Source organism: Macaca mulatta, chromosome 19 (assembly GCF_049350105.2).
Source record: "Macaca mulatta isolate MMU2019108-1 chromosome 19, T2T-MMU8v2.0, whole genome shotgun sequence".
NCBI classification, from domain to species: Eukaryota; Metazoa; Chordata; class Mammalia; order Primates; family Cercopithecidae; genus Macaca; species Macaca mulatta.
In genome coordinates, this window is record NC_133424.1 from 13,195,470 (window position 1) to 13,218,476 (window position 23,007).

At 53.8% G+C, this 23,007-nt stretch overlaps 1 protein-coding gene across 16 annotated transcripts; it reads right to left on the reverse strand.

The window, feature by feature from the left end:
- Positions 1 to 1,008: 1,008 nt before the first annotated feature.
- Positions 1,009 to 22,550, reverse strand: MAN2B1 (mannosidase alpha class 2B member 1). 16 transcript variants are annotated; one of them, XR_013408951.1, is made up of 24 exons: positions 22,376 to 22,550; positions 21,535 to 21,637; positions 21,183 to 21,356; positions 20,324 to 20,517; positions 19,244 to 19,376; positions 18,857 to 19,002; positions 15,828 to 15,944; positions 12,685 to 12,767; positions 12,481 to 12,601; positions 12,323 to 12,401; positions 11,737 to 11,846; positions 11,233 to 11,340; positions 10,858 to 10,974; positions 9,800 to 9,985; positions 6,551 to 6,648; positions 6,341 to 6,458; positions 4,589 to 4,707; positions 4,396 to 4,497; positions 3,822 to 3,909; positions 3,617 to 3,697; positions 2,603 to 2,869; positions 1,928 to 2,103; positions 1,718 to 1,820; positions 1,009 to 1,234 (listed from the first exon to the last, which is right to left on the reverse strand). XR_013408951.1 is itself a non-coding variant. In XM_077977554.1 (24 exons), the coding sequence occupies exons 1-24, from the start codon at positions 22,535 to 22,537 to the stop codon at positions 1,122 to 1,124; spliced, it is 3,036 nt and encodes a 1,011-aa protein (XP_077833680.1). In that variant the 5' UTR covers positions 22,538 to 22,550; the 3' UTR covers positions 1,009 to 1,121. The 16 variants fall into 16 exon arrangements, 11 of the variants coding, with proteins under 11 accessions (XP_077833680.1, XP_028694523.1, XP_077833674.1 ...); XR_013408954.1 differs by having other exon boundaries at positions 1,928 to 2,083; positions 2,642 to 2,926; positions 3,565 to 3,697; XR_013408952.1 differs by having other exon boundaries at positions 1,928 to 2,083; positions 2,642 to 3,002; positions 3,565 to 3,697.
- Between the last annotated feature and the right edge of the window lie 457 nt (positions 22,551 to 23,007).

Sequence of the window (23,007 nt, forward strand, 5' to 3'; positions counted from 1 at the left end):
CTAATTTTTGAATTTTTAGTAGAGAAAGGGTTTTACCATGTTAGCCAGGATGGTCTCGATCTCTTGACCTTGTGATCCACATGACTTGGCCTCCCAAAGTGCTGGGATTACAGGTGGGAGCCACCGCGCCCTGCCTACTTTTTTTTTTTTTTTTTTTCTAGAGACAGGATCCGCTCTATCACGCAGGCTGGAGTGCAGTGGAGCCATCATGGTTCACTGCAGCCTCAAACTTCTGGGCTCAAGCAATCCTTCCACCTCAGCCTCCCGACTAGTGGCTGGGGATTATAACTGCATGCCATCCTACCTGGATAATTTTCTAATTTTTAATTTTTTTTTCAAGAGATAGGATCCAGGCTGGTTGTGGTGGCTCATGCCTGTAATCCCAGCACTTTGGGAGGCCGAGGCAGGCAGATCACTTGAGGTCAGGAGTTTGAGGCCAGCCTGGCCAACATGGTGAAACCCCATCTCTACTAAAATTACAAAAAGGAGCCAGGCATGGTGGGGGGGCGCCTGTAGTCCCAGCTACTTGTAAGGCTGAGGCAAGAGAATCGCTAGAACCCGGGAGGCAGAGGTTGCAGTGAGCCAAGATCGGGCCACTGCACTCCGGCCTAGGCAACAGAGAAAGACTCCTTCCCCGACCCCCGCCACCACACACACACAAAGAGATAGGATCTGGCTCTCTTCCCCAGGCTGGAGTGCAGCGGTGTGATTATCACTTACTGCAGCCTTGACCTCCTGTGCTCAAGCAATTCTCCCAAGTAGTTGGGAATACAGACACCTGTCACCACACTCGGCTAATTTTTTAAATTTTTTGTACAGACAGGGCCTCATTTTGTGGCCCAGGCTAGTCTAGATCTCCTGGGCTCAAGTGATTCTCCCTTCTCAGTCTCCAGAGTTGTTAGGATTATAAGAGCAAGCCACCACACCCGGCTGTGGGTTATAAATTCTGTCCCCCTCCAACAAGCAAATAACAAACAAACAAAAAAAAACCCACACTCAGTCACAGAGTGACCTGAGTCTTAGTAGTAGCATTTTAATGGCAGCAGCCCCAAGAGGAGAGTGAGAGTCTGCTCTGCCCCCGGAGCAGGAGGCTTGGGCTTGGAGGGGCCATCCCAGCAGACCTAACCATCCACCTCCTTCCACTGAACTGAGGCCAGGAAAGTGCGGATTTCCATGGGTTCCAGCGTGATGTTGGCCGGGTCCAGCTGGTAGGGAGTTTGGTGGGGTGTGGGGCCTGGAGAGGTGTGGGGGAAGGAGGAGTGAGGGGGTGCAGACTTCCTCTGACTTACCCCACTATGCTTCCTCCCCTGGTTCTGGACACAGCTGCACATCCCCGAATCTGTCTCCAGGGCCTCAATCCCAGACTCCTAACCTGCTTCCCCAGCCCTGAATACACTCCCAGGTCCAATGCCTGGCCACTGTCCTCATACCCTCAATCTGACCCCAGGGGTGATGGACACCCTCCCAGAACTAGACACGAATGGGGATTTTCAAATCTTGTTCTAGGGAATAAACACCACCCACAAACCTCAAGACCCATTCCCAGTTTGCCGTACCCATTTCAGATCCGTTAAGCCCTAACCTGGATCTGGACTCTGCCCCCATACCCTCATGATCCTTTTGGGTCCTGGCCAACATCCCATGCCTCACACATTGCCCCCACCTGCCGGCCCCGGGTAAGACTCCACCCCTTCCCTACCCCTGACCAGGGCCCCACCTGTGTTTGTTGTCCACTTGAGCCTGGAGGCTGCCTCACGGAGCTGGTTGGCCACCAGCGTGGTCTCCTGCAGGCGGGTGATGGTGAAGGTGGAGAACAGGTCCTGCGGGGAAGGGGATGGGCCCAGATGAGTTGGAGCAAAGCCAGGTTTCCCTTCTCTCCCTCTTTCTTGCCTCTCTCCGATCTCCTTCTCAATTCTGCCCTTCTCACCCTCAAGTTCAAGGTAACGGGGGCGCTCAGGTTACGTCCGGAATCCTCTCCCACGGCAAACTGGTGCTCCAAGCGCAGCAGCAACATCTCGGGGCCCCAGCTAGCCAGCGTGAGCAGGTGCACCGAGGGCGGCAGCTCCCTGCGCAACCCGGAGAACTGCGGGAGAGACGGCGGGGCTGAGTTTGAGGGGGCGGGGCCTGGATGGAGAAGGGCGGGGCTGAGCCAGGTCAGGAGGCAGGGCTAGGTTGTAGGGGCGGGGTTTCGCCGGAGAGGGGTAGGCTCAGCCGAGAGGAGAGGCCAGGGCCGTGACAGGGAGGGCTGAGCCAATGGGGAGATGGGTCGGTCCTAAGCTTAGGGTTCGAGTTCCGACGGAGTAGAACTGATGTGACTTGAGACTCTGAGAGTTATGGCGGGGCTGAAGCCGCGGGGCGGGGTGAGGCGGGACAGAGCCTGGGGGAGGTGAGAAGGTGAGGGCGGGAGCGGGGTTAAAGTGAATGGACGGGGCCGGAGGTGAGGAGGTGGTTTAGGGGCCTGAGCTACAGCTGTGCCTCTACCACAGTCCAGGCGGGTTGGGAGGGGCGGGCACTGGGCGGGGACTGTCCAGGGGATGGGGCTGGCCCGAGGGTTTGGGGCTAATTAGGAAAATCTGCAACCAAACCCGGCTCCCTGGTAGACTTCATTCCGGTCCTCTCTGCCCACCCCGCTGCCCCTCACCTGCGTGCGCGGAGGAGCCCCGAGATTGTAGGCGGCGCCGCCACCCGGGGCCAGCACCACCTGCGGGGCCAGGACCTCCTGCTCGGCCAGGAGCCGGTGCCCGGCAGCTGCAGCCTGGGCTGTGTCCAGCAGCACCAGGTGGCGCCCTCGCACCCACGCCCCCGACCCGTTCTCCATTAGTGGCTCCGAAACTCCGCGTTCATCGTCCTTCAGCAGCCTTCGGTGCACCTGGGGGGAGAGTGGCCAGGAGGGGGTGAGAGTCGTGGGTTTGTGGGTGTCCTTGGGCTAGAAACTAGGTAAGGGCGTGTGGGAATGTCAAGAGAAATTAAAGGGTGGGAGGAACAGATGATGAGGTGAGGGTCTGGTAGGGCAACCCCAGCAGAGGCAGGATCCAAGTAGGCATGGGAACCAGGCCGGAGGGAGGTAAGTGCCTAACAGGGGGGCCTGGATATGGCACGTCAGAGCCTGGAGGGAGCCTGGGTAGGAAATGGAGAAAAACGGAGAGGAAAAGTCGCACATAGAAATGGAGTCCTCGGCCGGGTGCGGTGGTTCACGCCTGTAATCCCAGCACTTTGGAAGGCCGAGGTGGGTGGATCACCTGACGTCAGGAGTTCCAGACCAGCCTGGCCAACATGGTGAAACCCCATCTCTACTAAAAATATCAAAATTAGCCAGGCGTGATGGTGTGTGCCTGTAATCCCAGCTACTCGGAAGGCTGAGGCAGGGGAATCGCTTGAACCTGGGAGGCAGAGGTTGCAGTGAGCTGAGATAGCACCATTGCACTCCAGTTTGGACAACAAGAGCAAAACTCCATCTCAAAGAAAAGAAAAGAAAAAAAGAAAAGAAAAGAAAGAAACGGAGTCCTCAGCTTAGTGGGGCCTGAAAGCAGAGAACTGGGCCAGAAACAGCCTTCAAGGTCCAGCAGGGGGCCAGGTTGGGAGGACCCTGGCTCGGATGGGGCTCTGACCCACTCACCATGAGCTCCAGCGAGCCATCTCTCAGGCTGCTTCCCCCCTGGGAGCGGTCAGTCAGCACAGTCAGCTGCATCTTTCCATCCTGGGGGTTGAAGGGTGAGAGTGGAGGGCAGTCAACCCCAACCCCAGGCAGCCTTGACATGCTGCAGATAAGGGGTGATTCCCTTTCTATCGAGGTGGGGAGGTGCAGGGTCGGGGAGAGCTACCGTAATGTAAATCCGGGTGTTGACTGGATAGTAGTTTCCTGCCACGGGCTCCGTCTGGTTCAGTTTCCAGGTGGGTCGATAATCCCGCCTGCGGTTGGGGGTGAGCTGGTCAGGCTTGGGGTCTGGCTCCCCCGCTCTTTTTTATATTATTATTATTATTTTTGAGATGGAGTCTCGCTCTGTTGCCCAGGCTGGAGTGCAGTGGCGTGATCTCGGCTCATTGCAAGCTCTGCCTCCCGGGTTCACACCATTCTCCTGCCTCAGCCTCTCGAGTAGCTGGGACTGCAGGCGCCCGCCACCACACCTGGCTAACTTTTTGTATTTTTAGTAGAGATGAGGTTTCACCGTGTTAGCCAGGATGGTCTCGATCTCCTGACCTCGTGATCCGCCCACCTTAGCCTCCCAAAGTGTTGGGATTACAGGCATGAGCCACCGTACCCGGCCTGGCTCCCCCACTCTTCACTCTCCCTTCATCCTCTGTCTCCAATGCTCATGTAATCAGCAAACTCCCCCATCAACCCTGGGCCCCAACACACCACAAACAACCCCCTCAGTGCTCTCAGTCACCCCCTACCTCCTCTCCAGGATCTCCCGGCCATTGCTGTCTGTGTAGAAGCGTCCCTTTGTCTCCAGCGGTGTGTCAAAACGGCTAATGACCTCCTTCCCCCAGGTGTCACTGTACCCAATGGGATGGCAAAGTTGTGAGCCTTGGATAAACCCCACTCTGCCCTTGCTTCCACACCCCTCTCCCAGCCTGTGCCACTCACCCCACAGGTATCGGCCCCACCGACCACTCCAACTCCAGATGCCGCTGTCCTGGGTACAGGCGAACCACCTGGGAACACCAGGCTGAGAAGTTCTGGTGCACCTCCTGCACCAAGGGCGTCTGCAGGCACACGGGTGAGGTGGGTGTCAGCCTGTACCTTAGCAGAGGTGAGTCCTACAAATGTCCCCTCACCCTGGCCATAAACCGCATTAAAGCCTACATCAGGGTCAACCTTTAGTCACTGCCACATAATTCTTTTTTCTTTTGAGACAGAGTTTTGCTCTCTTGCCCAGGATGGAGTGCAGTGGCACGATCTCGGCTCACTGCAACCTCCGCCTCCTGGGTTCAAGCAATTCTCCCGCCTCAGCCTCCCGAGTAGAGGGATTACAGGCACCTGCCACCATCCCCGGCTAATTTTTGTATTTTTAGTAGAGATGGGGTTTCTATCCATGTTGGCCAGACTTGTCTCGAACTCCTGACCTCAGATGATCCGCCTGCCTTGGCCTCGCAAAGTGGTGGGATTACAGGCATGAGCCACCGCACCCGGCCTCTTTTTTTTTCTTTTTTTGCTTTTTTTGAGACAGGGCATCACTATGTAGGCACCTGATCAGCAAATGCTCGCACCTGGTCTTGAACTCCTGCACTCAAGCGATCCTCCTGCTTCAGTCTCCCAATGTGCTGGGAGTACAGGCATGAGCCACTGCACCTGGCTTGCCACATCACTCTTGAGTGTGGCATAAATGCCTCCTGTTCACCATTGCCCCATAGAATAGGATTCTAGCGTGGCACATGGCTACCTAGGATAAAGACTACATTGTCCAGTCTTCCCTGAGGCTATCAGTAGCTGAGTGACCACAGTTTGCCCCATAGAAAGTGATCCAAGTGGTGTCAACAATGTTCCTTGCTCCTGTCCCTCTGCTACTGACTCAAATACAGATGTGGCGGTTGGAGCTTTAGCAGCCATCTTGGACCATGAGGTGGAAACTGAATACTGGAGAAGGCAGAGCAATGAGATAGAAGAGGAAGTCCTGGGTGATTATGGAACTACCCCACCTTCTCTGGACTAACAGCCAGACTGTTTGTTAGAAGAAAAGAATCTTCTATCTTATTCTACTCACAGTTAATTTGGGTAACTCTGTTAGAACAGGCACAACTGTATATCCTAATACAGTGACCCAGATATGCAGACATTCATTTAAAAGGGACTCACATGAAATTCGAGGCTCTTGAATGTGAACAAATGTGAGTTTTGCCATCTATGAAAGTCAAACATCAATGAGAGGCCCTGGGAACCCCCTGTCCCTAGCCAGATGCACCCACAAGCATTCACCCTGAGACTCACGCAAACCCAATCAATCCAAGGGTGGACTCTCAAATATCCACTCCAGATATAAGCTCCTCTTACTACAGACTTTGGTGAATTCTTCAAGCAGTGATATTTGGCTCTCCTGATTCACAGGCCAAGTGGGAATGCCCCACCCCCGATTTCTATAACTAAGTATGTAAATGTCCACAGCGGATGAGAATGGCTTTGTATGTGTCCTACGGGGAGACTCTCATACAACCAGCCATGAATATCAACTCTATGGGAGGACCGTCAAATATTCCCCCCGCTGATCTGTGGGTCTTAGTCCACTGATCTGAAAGAAAAGTAAATCCTCCCCTACCCTCACGCTACACATGGCCCACCACCCTCCTGGGCTCCCTAACTCCCCCATTCCCAACTGCCCACTCATCATTCCTAGTCCCTGACCTTCACCAGGCGGATCTGAGCCCAGCGGCTCACAGGCAGTGGTTTCTGTTGGTTGGGTCTGAAGATGTAGGCACCTGAGGCCTGGTCACTTTCGTTGTCACCTACACTGGCGTTGTACCTGGGGTTGGGGGAGGTGAGAGTCAGGTAAGGGGCCCTAGCTCCAAGCTGAGCATCACCACCCCACCCTCAGGCCTGGTGATCCTCCCTTACCAGAAGAAGGTCTGGCGAACAGGCAGTAGGAGTCGCTGATTCATGTTCATAATCTCCATCAACAGCCCTGTGTCAGGATCAAACGTTGCCCGGATGTGCTGGGCAGAGAAGGGTCCACAGATGGGTTTGTGTGTGTTTGTGTATGTGTGTGTTTTGGTTTTTTTTTGTTCGTTGGTTTTTTGAGACTGAGTCTCACTCTGTCGCCCAGGCTAGAGTACAGTGGTGCAATCTTGGCTCACTGCAACCTCCACCTCCCGGGCTCAAGTGATTCTCGTGCCTCAGCTTCCTGAGTAGCTGGGATTACAGGCGCCCGCCACCCTCCCTGGCTAATTTTTGGATTTTTAGTAGAGAAGGCGTTTCACCATGTTGGCCAGGCTGGTCTCGAACCCCTGACCTCAAGTGATCTGCCCGCCTTGGCCTCCCAAAGTACTAGGATTACAGGCATAAGCCACCACGCCCAGCTGGACCTTTTTTTTTTTTTTTTTTAAGACGCCCAGGCTGGAGTGCAGTGGCACAATCTCAGCTCACTACAGCCTCAGCTCCCTGGGTTCCAGCAATTCTCCTGCCTCACCCTCCTCGGTGGCTGGGATTACAGGTGCAAGCCACCACGCCTGGCTAATTTTCGTATTTTTGGTAGAGACGGGGTTTTGCAATGTTGGTCAGGCTGGTCTCGAACTCCTGACCTCAGGTAATCCATCCGCCTTGGCCTCCCAAAGGGCTGGGATTACAGGCGTAAGCCACTGCACCCAGCCTGGGTTTTTTTGTTTTGTTTTGTTTTGTTTTGAGACTGAGTCTTGCTCTATCGCCCAGGCTGGAGTGCAGTGGTGTGATCTTGGCTCACTGCAACCTCTGCTTCCCGGGTTCAAGCAATTCTCCTGCCTCAGCCTCCCGAATAGCTGGGACTACGGGCACATGCCACCATGCCTGGCTAATTTTTGTATTTTCACTAGAGACGGGGTTTCACCATATTGGCCAGGCTGGTCTCGAACTTCTGACCTTGTGATACACCTGCCTCAGCCTCCCAAAGTGCTGGGATCACAGGCATAAGCTAACGCGCCGACCCCTTTTTTTTCAATTTAAAGTTTTTTTAGGGCCAGAACTTTGGGAGACCGAGTTGGGTGGATAACCTGAGGTCAGGAGTTTGATACCAGCCTGGCCAACACAGTGAAACTCTCTCTCTACTAAATTAAAAAAAAAAATTAAATTAAATTTGTTTTCTAGAGATGGGGTCCCACTGTGTTGCCTGGGGCTAGTCTCCAAGCCCTGGGCTCAAGCAGCCCACCATACCCAGCCATTCAACCTGATTTTCTCTTTTTTGTTTGTTTTTGAGACAGAGTCTTGCTCTGTCCCCCAGGCTGGAGTGCAGTGGCATGATCACTGCAACCTCCCCGTCCTGGGTTCAAACGATTCTCCTGCCTTTCCCTCCAGAGTAGCTGGGACTACAAACATATACCACCACGCCCAGCTAATTTTTGTATTTTTGGTAGAGACCAGGTTTCACTATGTTGGCCAGGCTGGTCTCAAACTCCTGACCTCAGGTCACCTGCCCACCTCAGCCTCCCAAAGTCCTGGGATTACAGGCATGAGCCACCATGCCCACCCCAACCTTATTTTCAATCTCACCACCTCTTACCACCTCCGTGGCCTTCCAGGGCTAGTGCAGTCAACCCCTTCCAGGTGCCGGCACTTCCACACTGGCTGCCTACAATCTGTTCCCCACAACAGCCAGAGCACACCTGTGATACCCTAAGTCCCATCAAAGCCCTCCTCTGCTGCAGACCAGGGCTTGGGCATCTGATGTGTGAACCACAATGCCAGAACTCACAAGACTTTTAGAGGCCTGTGAGAATGTTTTAACTTCTTTTCTTTCCTTTTTTTTTTTTTTTTTCAGACGGGGTCTGGCTCTGTTGCCCAGGCTGTGGAGTACAGTGGTGCAATCTCGGCTCACTGCAAGCTCCGCCTCTCAGGTTCACGACGTTTTCCTGCCTCAGCCTCCTGAGTAGCTGGGACTACAGGCGCCTGCCACCACGCCCAGCTAATCTTTTTGTATTTTTAGTAGAGACGGGGTTTCACCGTGTTCGCCAGGATGGTCTCGATCTCCTGACCTTATGATCCACCCGCCTCGGCCTCCCAAAATGTTGGGATTACAGGCATGAGTCACTGTGCCCAGCCTCTTTTCTTTCATTTTAATAAAAATATAAAAAAGATGTTTTCTTCCTAACATGAACAGTCCAACTACAAAACTTCTTTTATTTTATTTTTTGAGACAGGGTCTCACTTTGTCACCCAGGCTGGAGTGCAGTGGCATGATCTCGGCTCACTGCAACCTCTGCCACCTGGGCTCAAGCAATCCTCCTTCTTCAGCCCCCAAGTGGCTGGGATTACAGACATTACCACCACGCCCAGCTAATTTTTTGTATTTTTTGTAGAGACTGGGTTTCACCATGTTGCCCATGCTGGTCTCAAACTCTTGAGCTCAGTAGATCCACTCACCTCGGCCTCCCACGGTGCTAGAATTACAGGTATAAGCCACCGTGCCCGGCCTATTTTATTATTATTCTTTTCAGACAGGGTTTCGCTCTGTTGCCAGGATGGAGTACAGTGGGATAGTCACAGCTCACTGCAACCTCAAACTCCCCAGCTCAAACCTCCCATCTGGGCCTCCAAATTAGCTGGGACAACTCCTGGGCTCAAGTGATCCTCCTGCTTCAGCCTCCCAAAGAGCTAGGCTTAGACACATGAGCAACAATGACTGGCAAAAGCCAAAGTCTTCCTTTTGGTCCTCAAGGCCCTCAAGGTCTGACCTGTCACCCGTTCACCCTGCTTCAGCCACACTGGGTTCCTTGTGGCTCCTGGCATTCTGCACACTCTCCTGCCTGAGGGGTTTTGCGCCTGTTATTCTCTCCCCACCTGGATCTCTCTTCCTCCAAACAGCCACATGACTCCTTCCCTCAGGTCATATCTTAAATGTCACCTTTATCAGGAACACATTCCCTGAAAACTGCAAACCACCACCTGCCTCCAGCTCTGACCTATCTGTCAAGTGTCACCCATGATCACACTGGGTCCTCATAACAATCCCAGGAAAGGACACTGAGGCTCCGACAAAGGTCACTTGCTCAAGGACACACAATGATTGGAGTGGTGACAGGAGGTCATGAGCCTAGGAACCTGCTGACCCAGAGTCCACACAGCTTACCATGACACTTCAAATTTGTCACAGGAAAGGGGATTGAAATGGGGTCTCACCTCATTTTCGATGGTTAAAGCAGGGGACCAGGATCTCCTGGGGATGGGCTGGGGTGCGCGGGCCTGGGGCTTCCAACGAGGCACCTGGGCTACTGAATAGGTGCTGAAGCCCAAGGCGGGCAGTGAGGCTGAGAACAGCAGCTCCGGAGGGTGCGCCTGACTGTCTGAGCTGGGATATATCACCACCTTGGATAAAGGAGGAGGGAAACTGAGTCAAGAGTACCCACGGAAAGCCATACATGCATGGAGACAACAAACTCAAGGAAGGAAAAGAGTCCTGAGATGGGGAAAGGAAATGGAGGTGTGTGTGGTGGTGGGGGGACAGTCAGATTCCAAGGAAATGATTGCAGAGAAGATTCACCAGGTGGAAAAAAACCCACTGGGAGGGCAGAGAGACTATGGAGTGAAGGAGTGAAGTAGGGGAGTGAAGGAGGAAGTAGGGGAAGAAACCCTCGAGGCAGGTTCTCAGGAGAGGAAGAGGTTTGGGGGAGGACGTTTTCTGGAATGAAGGAGATGTCCATAAACAGCAATAAATTTTCCTGGGGGAGCAGGGTATTAAAATGGGGGACCAGCCAGGCACGGTGGCTCATGCCTGTAATCCCAGCACTTTGGGAGGCCGAGGAGGTTAGATCATGAGGTCAGGAGTTCGAGACCACCCTGACCAACATTGTGAAACTTTGTCTCTACTAAAAATACAAAAATTAGCCGGGCGTGGTGGCGCATGCCTGTAATCCCAGCTACTCGGGAGGCTGAGGCATGAGACTCACTTGAACCCGGGAGTCGGAGGCTGAAGTGAGACGAGATCGCGCCACTGCACTCCAGCCTTGGTGACAGAGCGAGACTCTGTCTCAAAAAAGAAAAGGGAGGACCACTCACAGGAGGCAGATGTTCCCAAGGGGAGACTGATATTAAGGGGCAGAGGGAGAAGATACAAGAGCGGGGAAGAGATATGTATGAGTGGGAGGTATTCATGGAGGCAGGCGGTATCCATGAGGGCAACGAGGAAATGCCCATGTGGGAGGGGTTCCAGCGGGGGAATATTCGTTGTCTGGGCTCACATCGCTCGGTACTGTCCTGCCATTGGGGTCCTTCACAACGAAAACGCCTTCGCTGACCGGCAGCCGTACCATCCAATTCACCTTCCGCCCCAGGGGATTATAAACGATGACCTGGAACTGGGGGGGCGGTCAGAGAGGGCACGGGTCACAGCAGGCCTTCTCCAAACCCACCCACTTTGCACAGAAATGCCCCTGGGTGGTCCTGGTACGGTCACAGCCCATCACGCCAAGCCCCCTCGAGATGCGTTGGTCTCTGTCCTGACCCAGCGTCGCAGCCCACGTAATTTCACTCCAGTATAGTCCTCCAAAAACATTTTCCAACTACCTCCTCTAAAGCCCATCTGCCCAAGATCCACCCCTCCCGTCCCGGCTCACGCGCGCCGCCGTCTGGCTGAGCGGGCAGATGCTGATGTTTAGCTGTCGGCAGAAGGTTAAGTGATCTTTGAAGCCTCTGAGCCGCGCCAACGCGTTGCTCAGGAGAACCTGCGGAAGAGTGCAAAGGGACCAGTGGGTTCTGGACGCCTGGCCTATCTGACTCCTTCCCTCTCCTCTCCGGCTCCGCCCCGTTCCGGTCTGTGTCCCGCCTCCCTCAAGACTCGCCCCACAAGCCCTTCTAGCCCAGCCCTGCTGCCCTTGACTATGCCCCATGGCTGTCTCGGCCTCCTCTTGCCCACGCCCCGCCTCCTTTTCCCCTCCAAGGCCCCGCCCCGTTACTGAATCTTTCCCTGCCTCCTACAAGCCCCGCGCCCACGAGCCCTTGTAGCCCGCCACACCGCTCTCGGTTACACGTCACACCTGTCCCTGTCCCTTCTTTCCCAGGCCCCGGCCCCGCCCCTTTGTGTCTCCACCCCCATGTCTCCCAAGTCCCGTCCCGCGCACCTCGCAAGACCCCCAGCCTGCAGCAAGCTGGCGTGCGTAGTCGTCTGCCACGTGCTGGCGGGAGGTGCCACTGACAGCGTCGTGATGCTGGAGCACGGCCATCGCCTTATCTGCTCATAGACAATGAGTCCGGTGAGGTTCTGCGGGACTCAGCTCGGACCCCAAGGGGAAGCGAAAGGTCCGGTGCTGGCGGGCAGGGTTCTTAGAGGCTTTAAGAAGGAACTCGAGGACGGCCGGGCGCGGTGGCTCACGCCTGTAATCCCAGCACTTTGGGAGGCAGAGGCGGGCGGATCACGAGGTCAGGAGATCAAGACCATCCTGGCTAACACGGTGAAACCCCATCTCTACTGAAAATAGCCGGGCGTGGTGGCGGGCACTTGTAATCCCAGCTACTCGGGAGGCTGAGCCAGGAGAATGGCGTGAACCTGGGAGGCGGGGCTTGCCACCGCACCCCAGCCTGGGCGACAGAGCGAAACTCCGTCTCAAAAAAAAAAAAAAAAAAAGAAGAAGGAACTCGAGAGGGGCGGCCTGGGGTGGTTTCCAGCTTCAGCCGCAAACCTCTTCCTCTCTTGGGCCCAATGCTTACTGAGAGGTGCACTGTCTCCTGAGCCATAGGGTCCCACGTTGGCCGCCAGGCCCACCAGCGCCTCCAGCTGGTTGCACACCTGGAGGCAGAGGGGTATGTTGGGGTGCCCAGGTCGGGCCTCGGGGCTGTGTGCCCCCTCTAGCCCGGCTCCTACCCACCTGCAAGAAGTTGTAGCTGAGGCGCTCGTAGCGTTTGAGGGCCGGCCGACTAGAAAAGTAACCGGTCCAGAACTGGTGGGGGCCATCGGCGTAAGGGAAGAAGTCGTCATGTTTCACTGACCTACAGCGGCAGGGGCATTGAGGGCAGGGTCATGACCCACGGGGCATGCCAACCCCCCCAAGCTCCCCAGTTTCCCCAAATACCAGGTGAGGTTGGCCTTGTTCAGCTCCCAGAGGTAACAAGCGGGGGTGGAGTAGAGAACATGGACACTGCTTCCTTTTGCCTGCTGCTGGGGGAGGCGATGGAGTGAGCCCTCGGGAGTCCGCACCTTCCCGGGGGCCCACACTTCCACACATGTGTGCACATTCATGCATCCCATAGGTTCAGTTTATCTAAATACACATTTGGTGGCCAAACCAATGGTCGGATGTGAAAATGAATTTTGGCTGAAGTCAAACATGACCACTAGCCTTTTTAAAAAGGATTTCGGAGATGCAAGAATAAACCTGAAATTTTACTAAACTTTTACAATAATTCCAACTTTATTATTAAAAACTTTTGTGGAAAAACTAAGTGTGACATTATAGGGCAGGAATAATCGTTTTGCAGGACCATCAGATTATTATCAAAAGACACAAATTTTTTTTTTTTTGAGGCGGAGTCTCGCTCTGTCACCCAGGCTGGAGTGCAGTGGCCCAATCTCGGCTTACTGCAAGCTCCACCTCCCGGGTTCATGCCATTCTCCAGCCTCAACTCCTGAGTAGCTGGGACTACAGGCACCCGCCACCACGCCCGGCTAATTTTTTGTATTTTTTAGTAGAGACGGGGTTTCACCGTGTTAGCCAGGATGGTCTCGATCTGACTTTGTGATCCGCCCGCCTCAGCCTCCCAAAGTGCTGGGATTACAGACGCAAACCACTATGCCCGGCCTAGACACAATTTTTTTTTTTTTTTTTTTTGAGACGGAGTCTTGCTCTGTCGCCCAGGCTGGGGTGCAGTGGCCAGATCTCAGCTCACTGCAAGCTCCGCCTCCCGGGTTCCCGCCATTCTCCTGCCTCAGCCTCCTGAGTAGCTGGGACTACAGGCGCCCGCCACCTCGCCCGGCTAGTTTTTTGTACTTTTTAGTAGAGACGGGGTTTCACCGTGTTAGCCAGGATGGTCTTGATCTCCTGACCTCATGATCCGCCCGTCTCGGCCTCCCAAAGTGCTGGGATTACAGGCTTGAGCCACCGCGCCCGGCCTAGACACAATTTTTATAATGAATGGAGGTGCACTTTCACCTGAGCGAGGTGGAGGAAGAAGAAAGTGACCTATATGAGGAAAAGGATGTTTGTTTTGCACGTGCTGTGTCCCCAGTGTATACAGTAGGTACTCAATAAACTTTTTTTTTTTTTTTTGAGACTGAGTCTCACTCTGTCGCCCAGGCTGGAGTGCAGTGGCACGGTCTCAGCTTGCTGCAACCTCTGCCTCCCAGATTCCACCGATTCTCCTGCTTCAGCCTGCCGAGTAGCTGGTCTTATAGATAAGTGCCACCACACCCAGCTAATTTGTCGTATTTTTAGTACAGACAAGGTTTCACCGTGTTAGCCAGGCTGGTCTCGAACTTCTGTCCTCAAGTGATCCGCCCACTTCAGATTACAATCCCAGCACTTTGGGAGACCGAGGTAGGCAGATCACTTGAGGACAGGAGTTTGAGACCAACCTGGCCAACATAGGGAAACCCTGCGTCTATTGAAAATACAAAAATTAGCCTGGGTTGGTGGCACATGCCTGTAGTCCCAACTACTTGGGAGGCTGAGGCAGGAGAATCGCTAGAACCCAGGAGGCAGAGGTTGCAGTGAGCCAAGATTGTACCACTGCACTCCAGCCTGGGTGACAAAGCAAGCCTCTAGTTCAATAAACAAACAAATAAATAAATAAACAAAATTTTAAAAAGAAAAAATAAATAAAAATAAATGACATAAAAGAGCTGTTTTGGTGAAATAGCAGTGCAGGGAGCGAGTGGAAGGTGGGGATGGAGATTGCACTGCAGTGAGGACAAGATTGACGGCAAGGGGTGCCTGAGATGGGAGAGGGGAGACAAGTTTCTGTGCTGATGAGAGTGACTGTGCACACAGCCACAGCCACAGGCCACTTAGTGCGAAACACTAACACATCTGTATTGGGTAAAATGATAACTGCCCAAAAGTGTCCATGTCCTGATCCCCAGAAGCTATTACTACATTAGATTACATGGCAAAAGGGGAATTAAGGTTGCAGATGTAATTGAGGTTGTTCATCAGCTAAACTTAAAGTAGGGAAATTAGGCCATACAGTGGCTCAAATCTGTAATCCCAGCACCTTGAGAGGCCGAGCGGGGTGGATCACGAGGTCAAGAGATCGAGACCGTCCTGGCCAACATGGTGAAACCCTGTCTACTAAAAATACAAAAATTAGCTGTGAGTGGTGGCACGCGACTGTAGTCCCAGCTACTTGGGCGGCTGAGGCAGAAGAATCACTTGAACCTGGGAGGCAGAGGTTGCAGTGAGCTGAGAGCACGCCACTGCACTCCAGCCTGGGCGACAGAGCAACACTCCGTCTCTGAATAAATAAATAAATTAAAATGTGGAAGAGGGAGGCAGAAGAGGTGAGAATGAGAGAAAGGGATGTGATTACAGAAACAGGGTCAGAAAGATGCTGTGTGGCTGGCTTCGAAGATGGAGCCAAGAAGAGACTTTGAATGTGGGCAACTTCTAGATGTTGGAAAAAGCAAGGAAATTGTATTCTCTCCTAGAGACTGCAGAAAGAACACAGCCTTGCCAACACCTTGATTATAGCCTGGTGAGACTCAGGCTGGAATTTTTTTTTTTTTTTTTTTTTTTTTGAGACAGAGTCTTTCTCTGTGGCCCAGGCTGGAGTGCAGGGGTGTGATCTCGGCTCACTGCAACATCTGCCTCCCGGATTCAAGCAATTCCTCTGCCTCAGGCTCCCAAGTAGCTGGGATTACAGGCGTGCACCATCACAGCTGGCTAATTTTTGTATTTTTAGTAGAGACAGGGTTTCACCATGTTGGTCAGGCTGGTCTTGAACTCTTGACCTCGTGATCTGCCCGGCTCAGCCTCCCAAAGTGCTGGGATTACAGGTGTGAGCCATCACGCCCAGCCTCATGCTGGACTTCTTACCTACAGAACTGTAAAACGATGTATTTCCATTGTTTTGAGCTGCTACGTGTGTGGTCATTTGTTATAGAATGACCACAATAGAACAATAGAAAACAAAGACAGCACTGAGAGCTATGCACATGACACAAGGCCCCCGGATGCAAGTGCACATGTGCACAAGGGTACCACAGGGTAGGCACACTGACCTGCGCGTTTACTAGCCGGATGAGCTTGTCAAGGTTCTTGAACCACATGTTGGCGTTCTCATACTGGAAGTCCGAGCCCATGGTCATCACAATGTGGTTGGTGCGGTAATGCCGGCCCTGCAGGCAAGAGGGGAGTCCTGAGGCCAGAGGATCCTGGGCCATCCCTGTGTATGGCTGTGTTTTGATGTATATGGGGTCAAGGATGTTGGGTGCACATACAGGCATGGGTGGAGGTATGGCACACGGGAGCGTGGGGACACAGATAAAAGTAGCCACCGGTTGTTAAGCAGCTCTCTTGGACCCACTACCTAGAAGAGGGCATCCAAGCACCATGCCATGTTATCTCTTGCCCAGCCTATGCTATCTCTTCTAATGAGGAATGCACATAAATCCAGGAGGAGGGCCGGGCACAGTGGCTCAAGCCTGTAATCCCAGCACTTTGGGAGGCCGAGACGGGCGGATCACGAGGTCAGGAGATCGAGACCATCCTGGCTAACACAATGAAACCCCGTCTCCACTAAAAATACAAAAAAATTAGCCGGGCGTGGTGGCGGCGCCTGTAGTCCCAGCTACTCGGGAGGCTGAGGCAGGAGAATGGCGGGAACCCGGGAGGCGGAGCTTGCAGTGAGCCGAGATCGCGCCACTGCACTCCAGCCTGGGCGACAGAGCGAGACTCCGCCTCAAAAAAAAAAAAAAAAAATCCAGGAGGGGGGCATGGTGATGGTGAAGAGAATAGCATCTTCCTCCAAGGGGCATGAGAACATAATTACAGGGGCTCACACTTGTAATCCCAGCTGCTCAGGAGACTGAGGCAGGAGGATCGCTTGAGTCTAGGAATTTAAGACCAGTCTGGGCCACATAGTAATACCCTGTCTCAAGAAAAAAAATATTAATCTGAAACAATTTTTTTTCTTTTTTTTTTTGAGACAGAGTTTCACTCTGCTGCCCAAGCTGGAGTGCAGTGATGTGATCTCGGCTCACTGAAACCTCCACCTCCCAGGTTCAAGCGACTCTCTTGCCTCAGCCTCCCAAGTAGCTGGGATTACAGGCATGCACCACCACACCCAGCTAATTTTTATATTTTTAGTGGAGACAGGGTTTCGTCATGTTGGCTAGGCTGGTCTCGAACTCCTGACCAGATGATCTGCCCGTCTCGGCCTCCCAAAGTGCTGGGATTACAGGCATGAGCCACTGCATCTGGCCATCAATTTTTTAAAAAAAGGGAAAAAAAAATTTTTTAGGAGACCGTGTTATGCCAGGCATGGTGGCTCACACCTATAATCCTAGCACTTTGGGAGGCCAAGGCAGGAGGATCACTTGAGCTCAGGAATTTGAGACCAGCCTGGGCCACATGGTAAGATGTTGTCTCTGTGAAAAAATAATTTTTTTTACTTATAAAAGTGTTAAAGGCAGGCCGGGCGCGGTGGCTCAAGCCTGTAATCTCAGCACTTTGGGAGGCCGAGGCGGGTGGATCACGAGGTCAGGAGATCAAGACTATCCTGGCTAACATGGTGAAACCCCGTCTCTACTAAAAATACAAAAAAAAACTAGCCGGGCGTGGTGGCGGGCGCCTGTAGTCTCAGCTACTTGGGAGGCTGAGGCGGGAGAATGGCGTGAACCTGGGAGGCGGAGCTTGCAGTGAGCCGAGATCACGCCACTGCACTCCAGCCTGGGAGACACAGCGAGACTCCGTCTCAAAAAAAAAAAAAAAAAAAAAAAAAAAAAGTGTTAAAGGCTGGGCGCGGTGGCTCATGCCTGTAATTCCAGAACTTTGGGAGGCTGAGGCTGGTGGATCACAAGGTTAGAAGTTCGAGACCAGCCTGGCCAATATGGTGAAACCCCCTTTCTACTAAAAAGACATAAAACTTAGCCGGGCGTGGTGGTGGGCACCTGTAATCCCAACTACTCGGGAGGCTGAGGCAGGAGAATCGCTTGAACCCAGTAGGTGGAGGTTGCAGTGAGCTGAGATTGTGCCACTGCACTCCAGCCTGGGTGACAGAGTGAGTCTCAAAAAAATAAAAAAGGAATTCTCAATAAAAATGTTAAAAATAGACTGGGCACAGTGGCTCACGCCTATAATCCCAGCACTTTGGGAGGCTGCGGCGGGCAGATCACCTGAAGTCAGGAGTTCAAGACCAGCCTGGGCAACATGACAAAACCTTGTCTCTACTAAAACTACAAAAATTAGCTGGGCGTGGTGGCGGGTGCCTGTAATTCCAGCTTCTCAGGAGGCTGTAGCAGGAGAATTGCTTGAACCTGGGAGGCAGAGGTTGCAGTGAGCTGAGATCACGCCACTGTACTCCAGCCTGGGTGACAAGAGCAAGACTCTGTCTCAAAAAAATAATAATAAATAATAAATAAATAAGAATGTTAAAAATAGAGGCCAGGTGTGGTGGCTCACACCTGTAATCCCAGCACTTTGGGAGTCCGAGGCAGGCAGATCACTTGAGCTCAGGAGTTTGAGACCAGCCTGGACAACATGGTGAAACACCATCTCTACTAAAAATACAAAAAATTAGCTGGATGTGGTGGTGTGCGTCTGGAGTCCCAGCTACTTGGGAGGCTGAGGTGGGAGAATCGCTTGATTGTAGGAGGTGGAGGTTGCAGTGAGCCGAGATCGTGCCACTGCTCTCCAGCCTGAGTGACAGAGCAAGATTCCAGCTTAAAAAAATTAATTAATTAAAAATAAATTAAAAGTAAAGAGGCATGGTGGCTCACGCCTGTAATCCCAGCACTTTGGGAGGCCAAGGCAGGTGGATCACTTGAGGTCAGGAGTTCAAGACCAGTCTGGCCAACATGATGAGACCCCAGTGCAAAAATACAAAAATTAGCTGGATGTGCTTGTTTGAACCCAGGAGGCGGAGGTTGCAGTGAGCCGAGATCGCACCACTGCACTCCTTGAGACAGAGTAAGACTCTGTCTCAAAAAAATTAAAAATAAAGATAACGTGTTAGGGGGATGCCTGTACCATGGGAAGGGCTCATTGCTTTGTATATACCGGACTTGAAGGTTCTGGACACCAGGGTTACCTGGGCAGTGGCCACATTTAGGAAGTAATCGACCAGCTCCTTGGCGTTGTACTCGGGGCTGCGGGGGTCCTCTACCACTGGCTGATCGACACACAGCACATCCCAGCACAGATTCATTGGCGGGTTGTAACCGTTGGGAAGTACACCTGCAGGTCACACCAGGTTCAAGGGGTGGCCCATCACCCAGACCTGCCGTGGTTTCAAAGCCTGCCATGTCCCACCCAGGATGGGCTTCAGAATTTGCATCCCAGTGCAAAAGGAAATGCAGAGACTTTGTTCCCAGAATATAGAAATTCCAGGACAGTGACAGCAGAGCAGATATCAAGCCCAGGGCCCTTCTGAGTGTGTGGCACCATGGCTGGCCCTGCCCTCACCAAGCCCCCTCACCAGTGAAGAGGTCCGCGGTCGGGGGCTTCAGGCTGGCACTGGCCCGCCACACCTGCTCCATCTCTAGCTTCTGCATCCGTACCCGCTTATCTTGATAATCAAGGCGCCCGAAGAAGAAGCCGTCAAAGCCCATCTGGGGATGGGGGAGGAAAAGGCAGTGTGAATTAGCGCCCAGCCCTCTCACCACCAAACTCCTCTTTGCTTGGGAGGGACAGGTCAGAGCACAGGTTAAAAAGCAGAGCTAAGTCAGTGTGATGGCTCTTGCCTGTGATCCCAGCCTTCCGGGAGGCCAAAGCAAGAGGATCACTTATACCCAGGAGTTTTTGAGACCAGCCTGCACAACACAGACAGACTGTCTCTACAAAAAACTTAAAAATTAGCCAGGCGTGGTGGTGCGCTCTTGTAGTCTCATCTACTACGGAGGCTGAGACAGGAGAATCGCTTAAATCCGGAGATTGAGGCTACAGTGAGCTAGGATTGCACCACTGCACTCCAGCAGGATGATAGGGATGTATCAACAAAACAAAACAAAAAAACGTAGGGCTGAAACAGAGCGGCCTCCAGCTTATCTCCAAGCTTGGGGAAGTTTCAGAACTCACTACCCTGGGCTAGCAGGGAGAGGGCGGGTCCAACATCAGAAACCAGGTTCACCTCCCCAGCGCTGTCAAAGCTCAGAGCAGGCCTGACTCCAGGAATGAGGTTCCCCCTTCCACAACCTGAGGATGGATGGGGTCTGAGCACAGGTAATGAAGCTGTTTTTAAGGCAGCCTAGGCATCCACTTGCCACCCAGTTTAGGGAGGAGCCATGATCCTAGCTAGTGGGTGGGGCCAGAACACGAAGGGGGGCCTATTAGGGGAGAGGGTGGAGTCAGCCGGAGCTGGGTCATCCTGGGGCTGGGCATAGCCGGCTGAGGCCAGAGCTCAAAAGTCACTGGCCTTACGGCCTCACTCAAGGGGCAGGGCTTCAACAGGCTTGGGCCTGGTCCTTGTGAGATTGCAGGGAGAGGGCGGGGTTTGAGTGGGCGAGGGAGGAGCCAGAGTGAGTGAAGAGGTGGGCCCAAGAGAGGTCCCGGGTCGCACCTGCGCAAACAGCGAGGCCTGCTCCCGAGAGTGGCCGAAGGGGTCAATGTGCCAGGCCACACGGGGTCGCCCGTCACTGCCAAATGTGTCCTCCAGAAAGCGCAGCCCGAGTGTCATCTGGTCCACGATGGCACCGTAGTGGGTGGCTGCCTCATCGTTCATCACCCAGCCACCGTTGGCGAACTCCAGGCGCCCTGTGCCAGGACAGGCAAGGTCGGGGTCAGTGGTCACAGCCAGGAGTGGGACCAGGGTGGGTGATACTGGGAATGTGAAAGCCTGCCTGTGCACTCATTTCTGGCGGAAGGAGAAGAGGGGTCGCCCCCAGGCCATAGTTCCCAGATAAGGGAAAGAGGCCCCCCTGCATGGCAGGCTTCCCGGAGGATGCATGGCAGATGGGGCCTTGTGGGATGTATAAGAGTTCTCGGCCGGGCGTGGTGGCTCACGCCTGTAATCCCAGCACTTTGGGAGGCCGAGGCGGGTAGATCATGAGGTCGGGAGATCGAGACTATCCTGGCGAACACGGTGAAACCCCGTCTCTACTAAAATACAAAAAATTAGCCGGGCGTGTTGGCGGGCGCCTGTAGTCCCAGCTACACGGGAGGCTGAGGCAGGAGAATGGCGTGAACCTGGGAGGCGGAGCTTGCAGTGAGCGGAGATCGCACCACTGCACTCCAGCCTGAGCGACAGAGCGAGACTCCGTCTCAAAAAAAAAGAGTTCCCCAAATGGAGAGTCCAGGCAGGCGGAGCGATATGCATGTTGCACAACTTGCACATGGCATGATAAAATCTCAGAAACCAGAAATGCAGAAGCAGAAGCTGGGCTGGGCTTCCTCTTTTCACTTCCTTGGGGCAGACTCACCCTGGCGCACAAGGTCTCGCACGACTTCCCGCATGGCATTTGTCTGCTGGTGCCACCAACGGGAGAAGAAGGCAATCTCCACGTAAATGAAGCGACGGGTGGGATCTGCCAGCAAGGCAGAGATGACTGAGTCCAGGATGTACTGCACACCGGCGTGCTGGATGTCATTCTTGACTGTGGATAACAGGGATAAGGCTCTCAGGGCACAGCAGAGCCAAGGGGGTTATTCCTAGACACAGGAGCCCAAGTCCTGGATCTTAGGGTGACACTGGCTCCACCCTAATGTCCAGGACCCAGAAGGGATTACACGGACCATGGGGATCCCAGGGACCAGTCCCCATCCTCTACTCACTTCCATAAAAGTACTGGTCCACGGTTTTGAGCCAGCCTACGTCATCATGTGTGTGAGGCACCAGGTGCACGTTCAGCATGTTCGGCTGCACTGTGGGACATGTCTGCACAGGGACCCCAAACACACATACCTTGTCAATAACCCCGGATGTCAGGGGCTGCAAAGTAAGTCTTGATCTAGAGGTGAGTGACTCAGAGAGGCCTGATCTCGCCTATGTGCCGAGGAGGCCAGGCCCTCCCAGGCAGGACACACACATACATAGTTGTGCTCACAGATACAACCCCCACTTTGCACAAACCCATAGGGCAGCTCTCATTCACACTCTGGGAAAACAATAATAGAAGTAGCTGACGTTTGTTCAGCACTTGCCAACAGCAGACGGTCACCCTGGGAGGTGGGGTGATGTTATCCTCAGTTTCCAGATGAAGGCACTGGGACTCAGAGAGGATAGGTGACTTGCCCAGCGTCACACAGTTAGGAAGTGGAAGAACTAGGCTGGAATTTCAGGCAGACTCTAGAGTCCCAGCTCTCAGCCCGCACCTCCCCCCACACATACACTGCTCACCTCCTGCCACCTCCTGCCCCTCCAATCCCACAGTTAAGTGCAGGCAAAGTCCAGGCAAGCATCCCGGAGACACAGAGGCAGGTACAATCAGACACAGTCCCATACTCAGATGCGCACAGCCAGACCTCGCAGTGACACAAAGCACGCACTAAGACCACACTGTCATATCATCAGCCATTCACTAGACACCCGCAGGACAGACCCACCCACACCTCTAGACTGTATTTGGTGTTTCACTCTGCCTCCTGTACGTTTCCGCTCGGAGGCCCCACTCACCTCGTATCCCCCGGCCCGAGCACCGGGAGCCGCCAGCAACAACAAAAGGAAAAAGCAGAGAGGCGGGAGCGGTGGCCGCAGGGCGCGGGAGATGGTCCAGGGGCCTGCTGCGTCCAGGCAGCCGCGAGCGCTGACCCCCGCAGCCGGCGCGTAGGCACCCATGGCTCGGCAGCTTCCTCCTGGGGTTCCACGGCCCTGGAAAGGCCGAGCAAACGCCCCGCCCCGAGACCCGGCCGGGCCAATCGGGGGGCAGGGGCGGGGCCAGGGCGCGGTCTGGCGGCTCACGGGACAGAGGCTGTAGCACTCGGCAATCCCGGGGGTCCTCATAGGAAGGTAGGAAAATGCCACCCTCAGGGCACTTGTTGGGCTAAAGGTGACTTTGACGTCTCACGGGCTATAACGAGTCTTGCAATGCTTGGAATCCTGGAAGGACCTAGCTTGCCTAAGAGGAGGATTTGATAAGAGTCCTATACTGTGGGGATTGGGACGTTGGGTAAGTACCCTTGGAGTACCGGGGATGGGATCCAGCCTGGTTGAGAAGGATCCCTGGGTGTTCCGGAGAGGAAAGGGGGTCTGATAAGTGGGGAAAGACCCCGAGTCTTTCACGCCTTTCCCAATTCCTACCAGTTCAT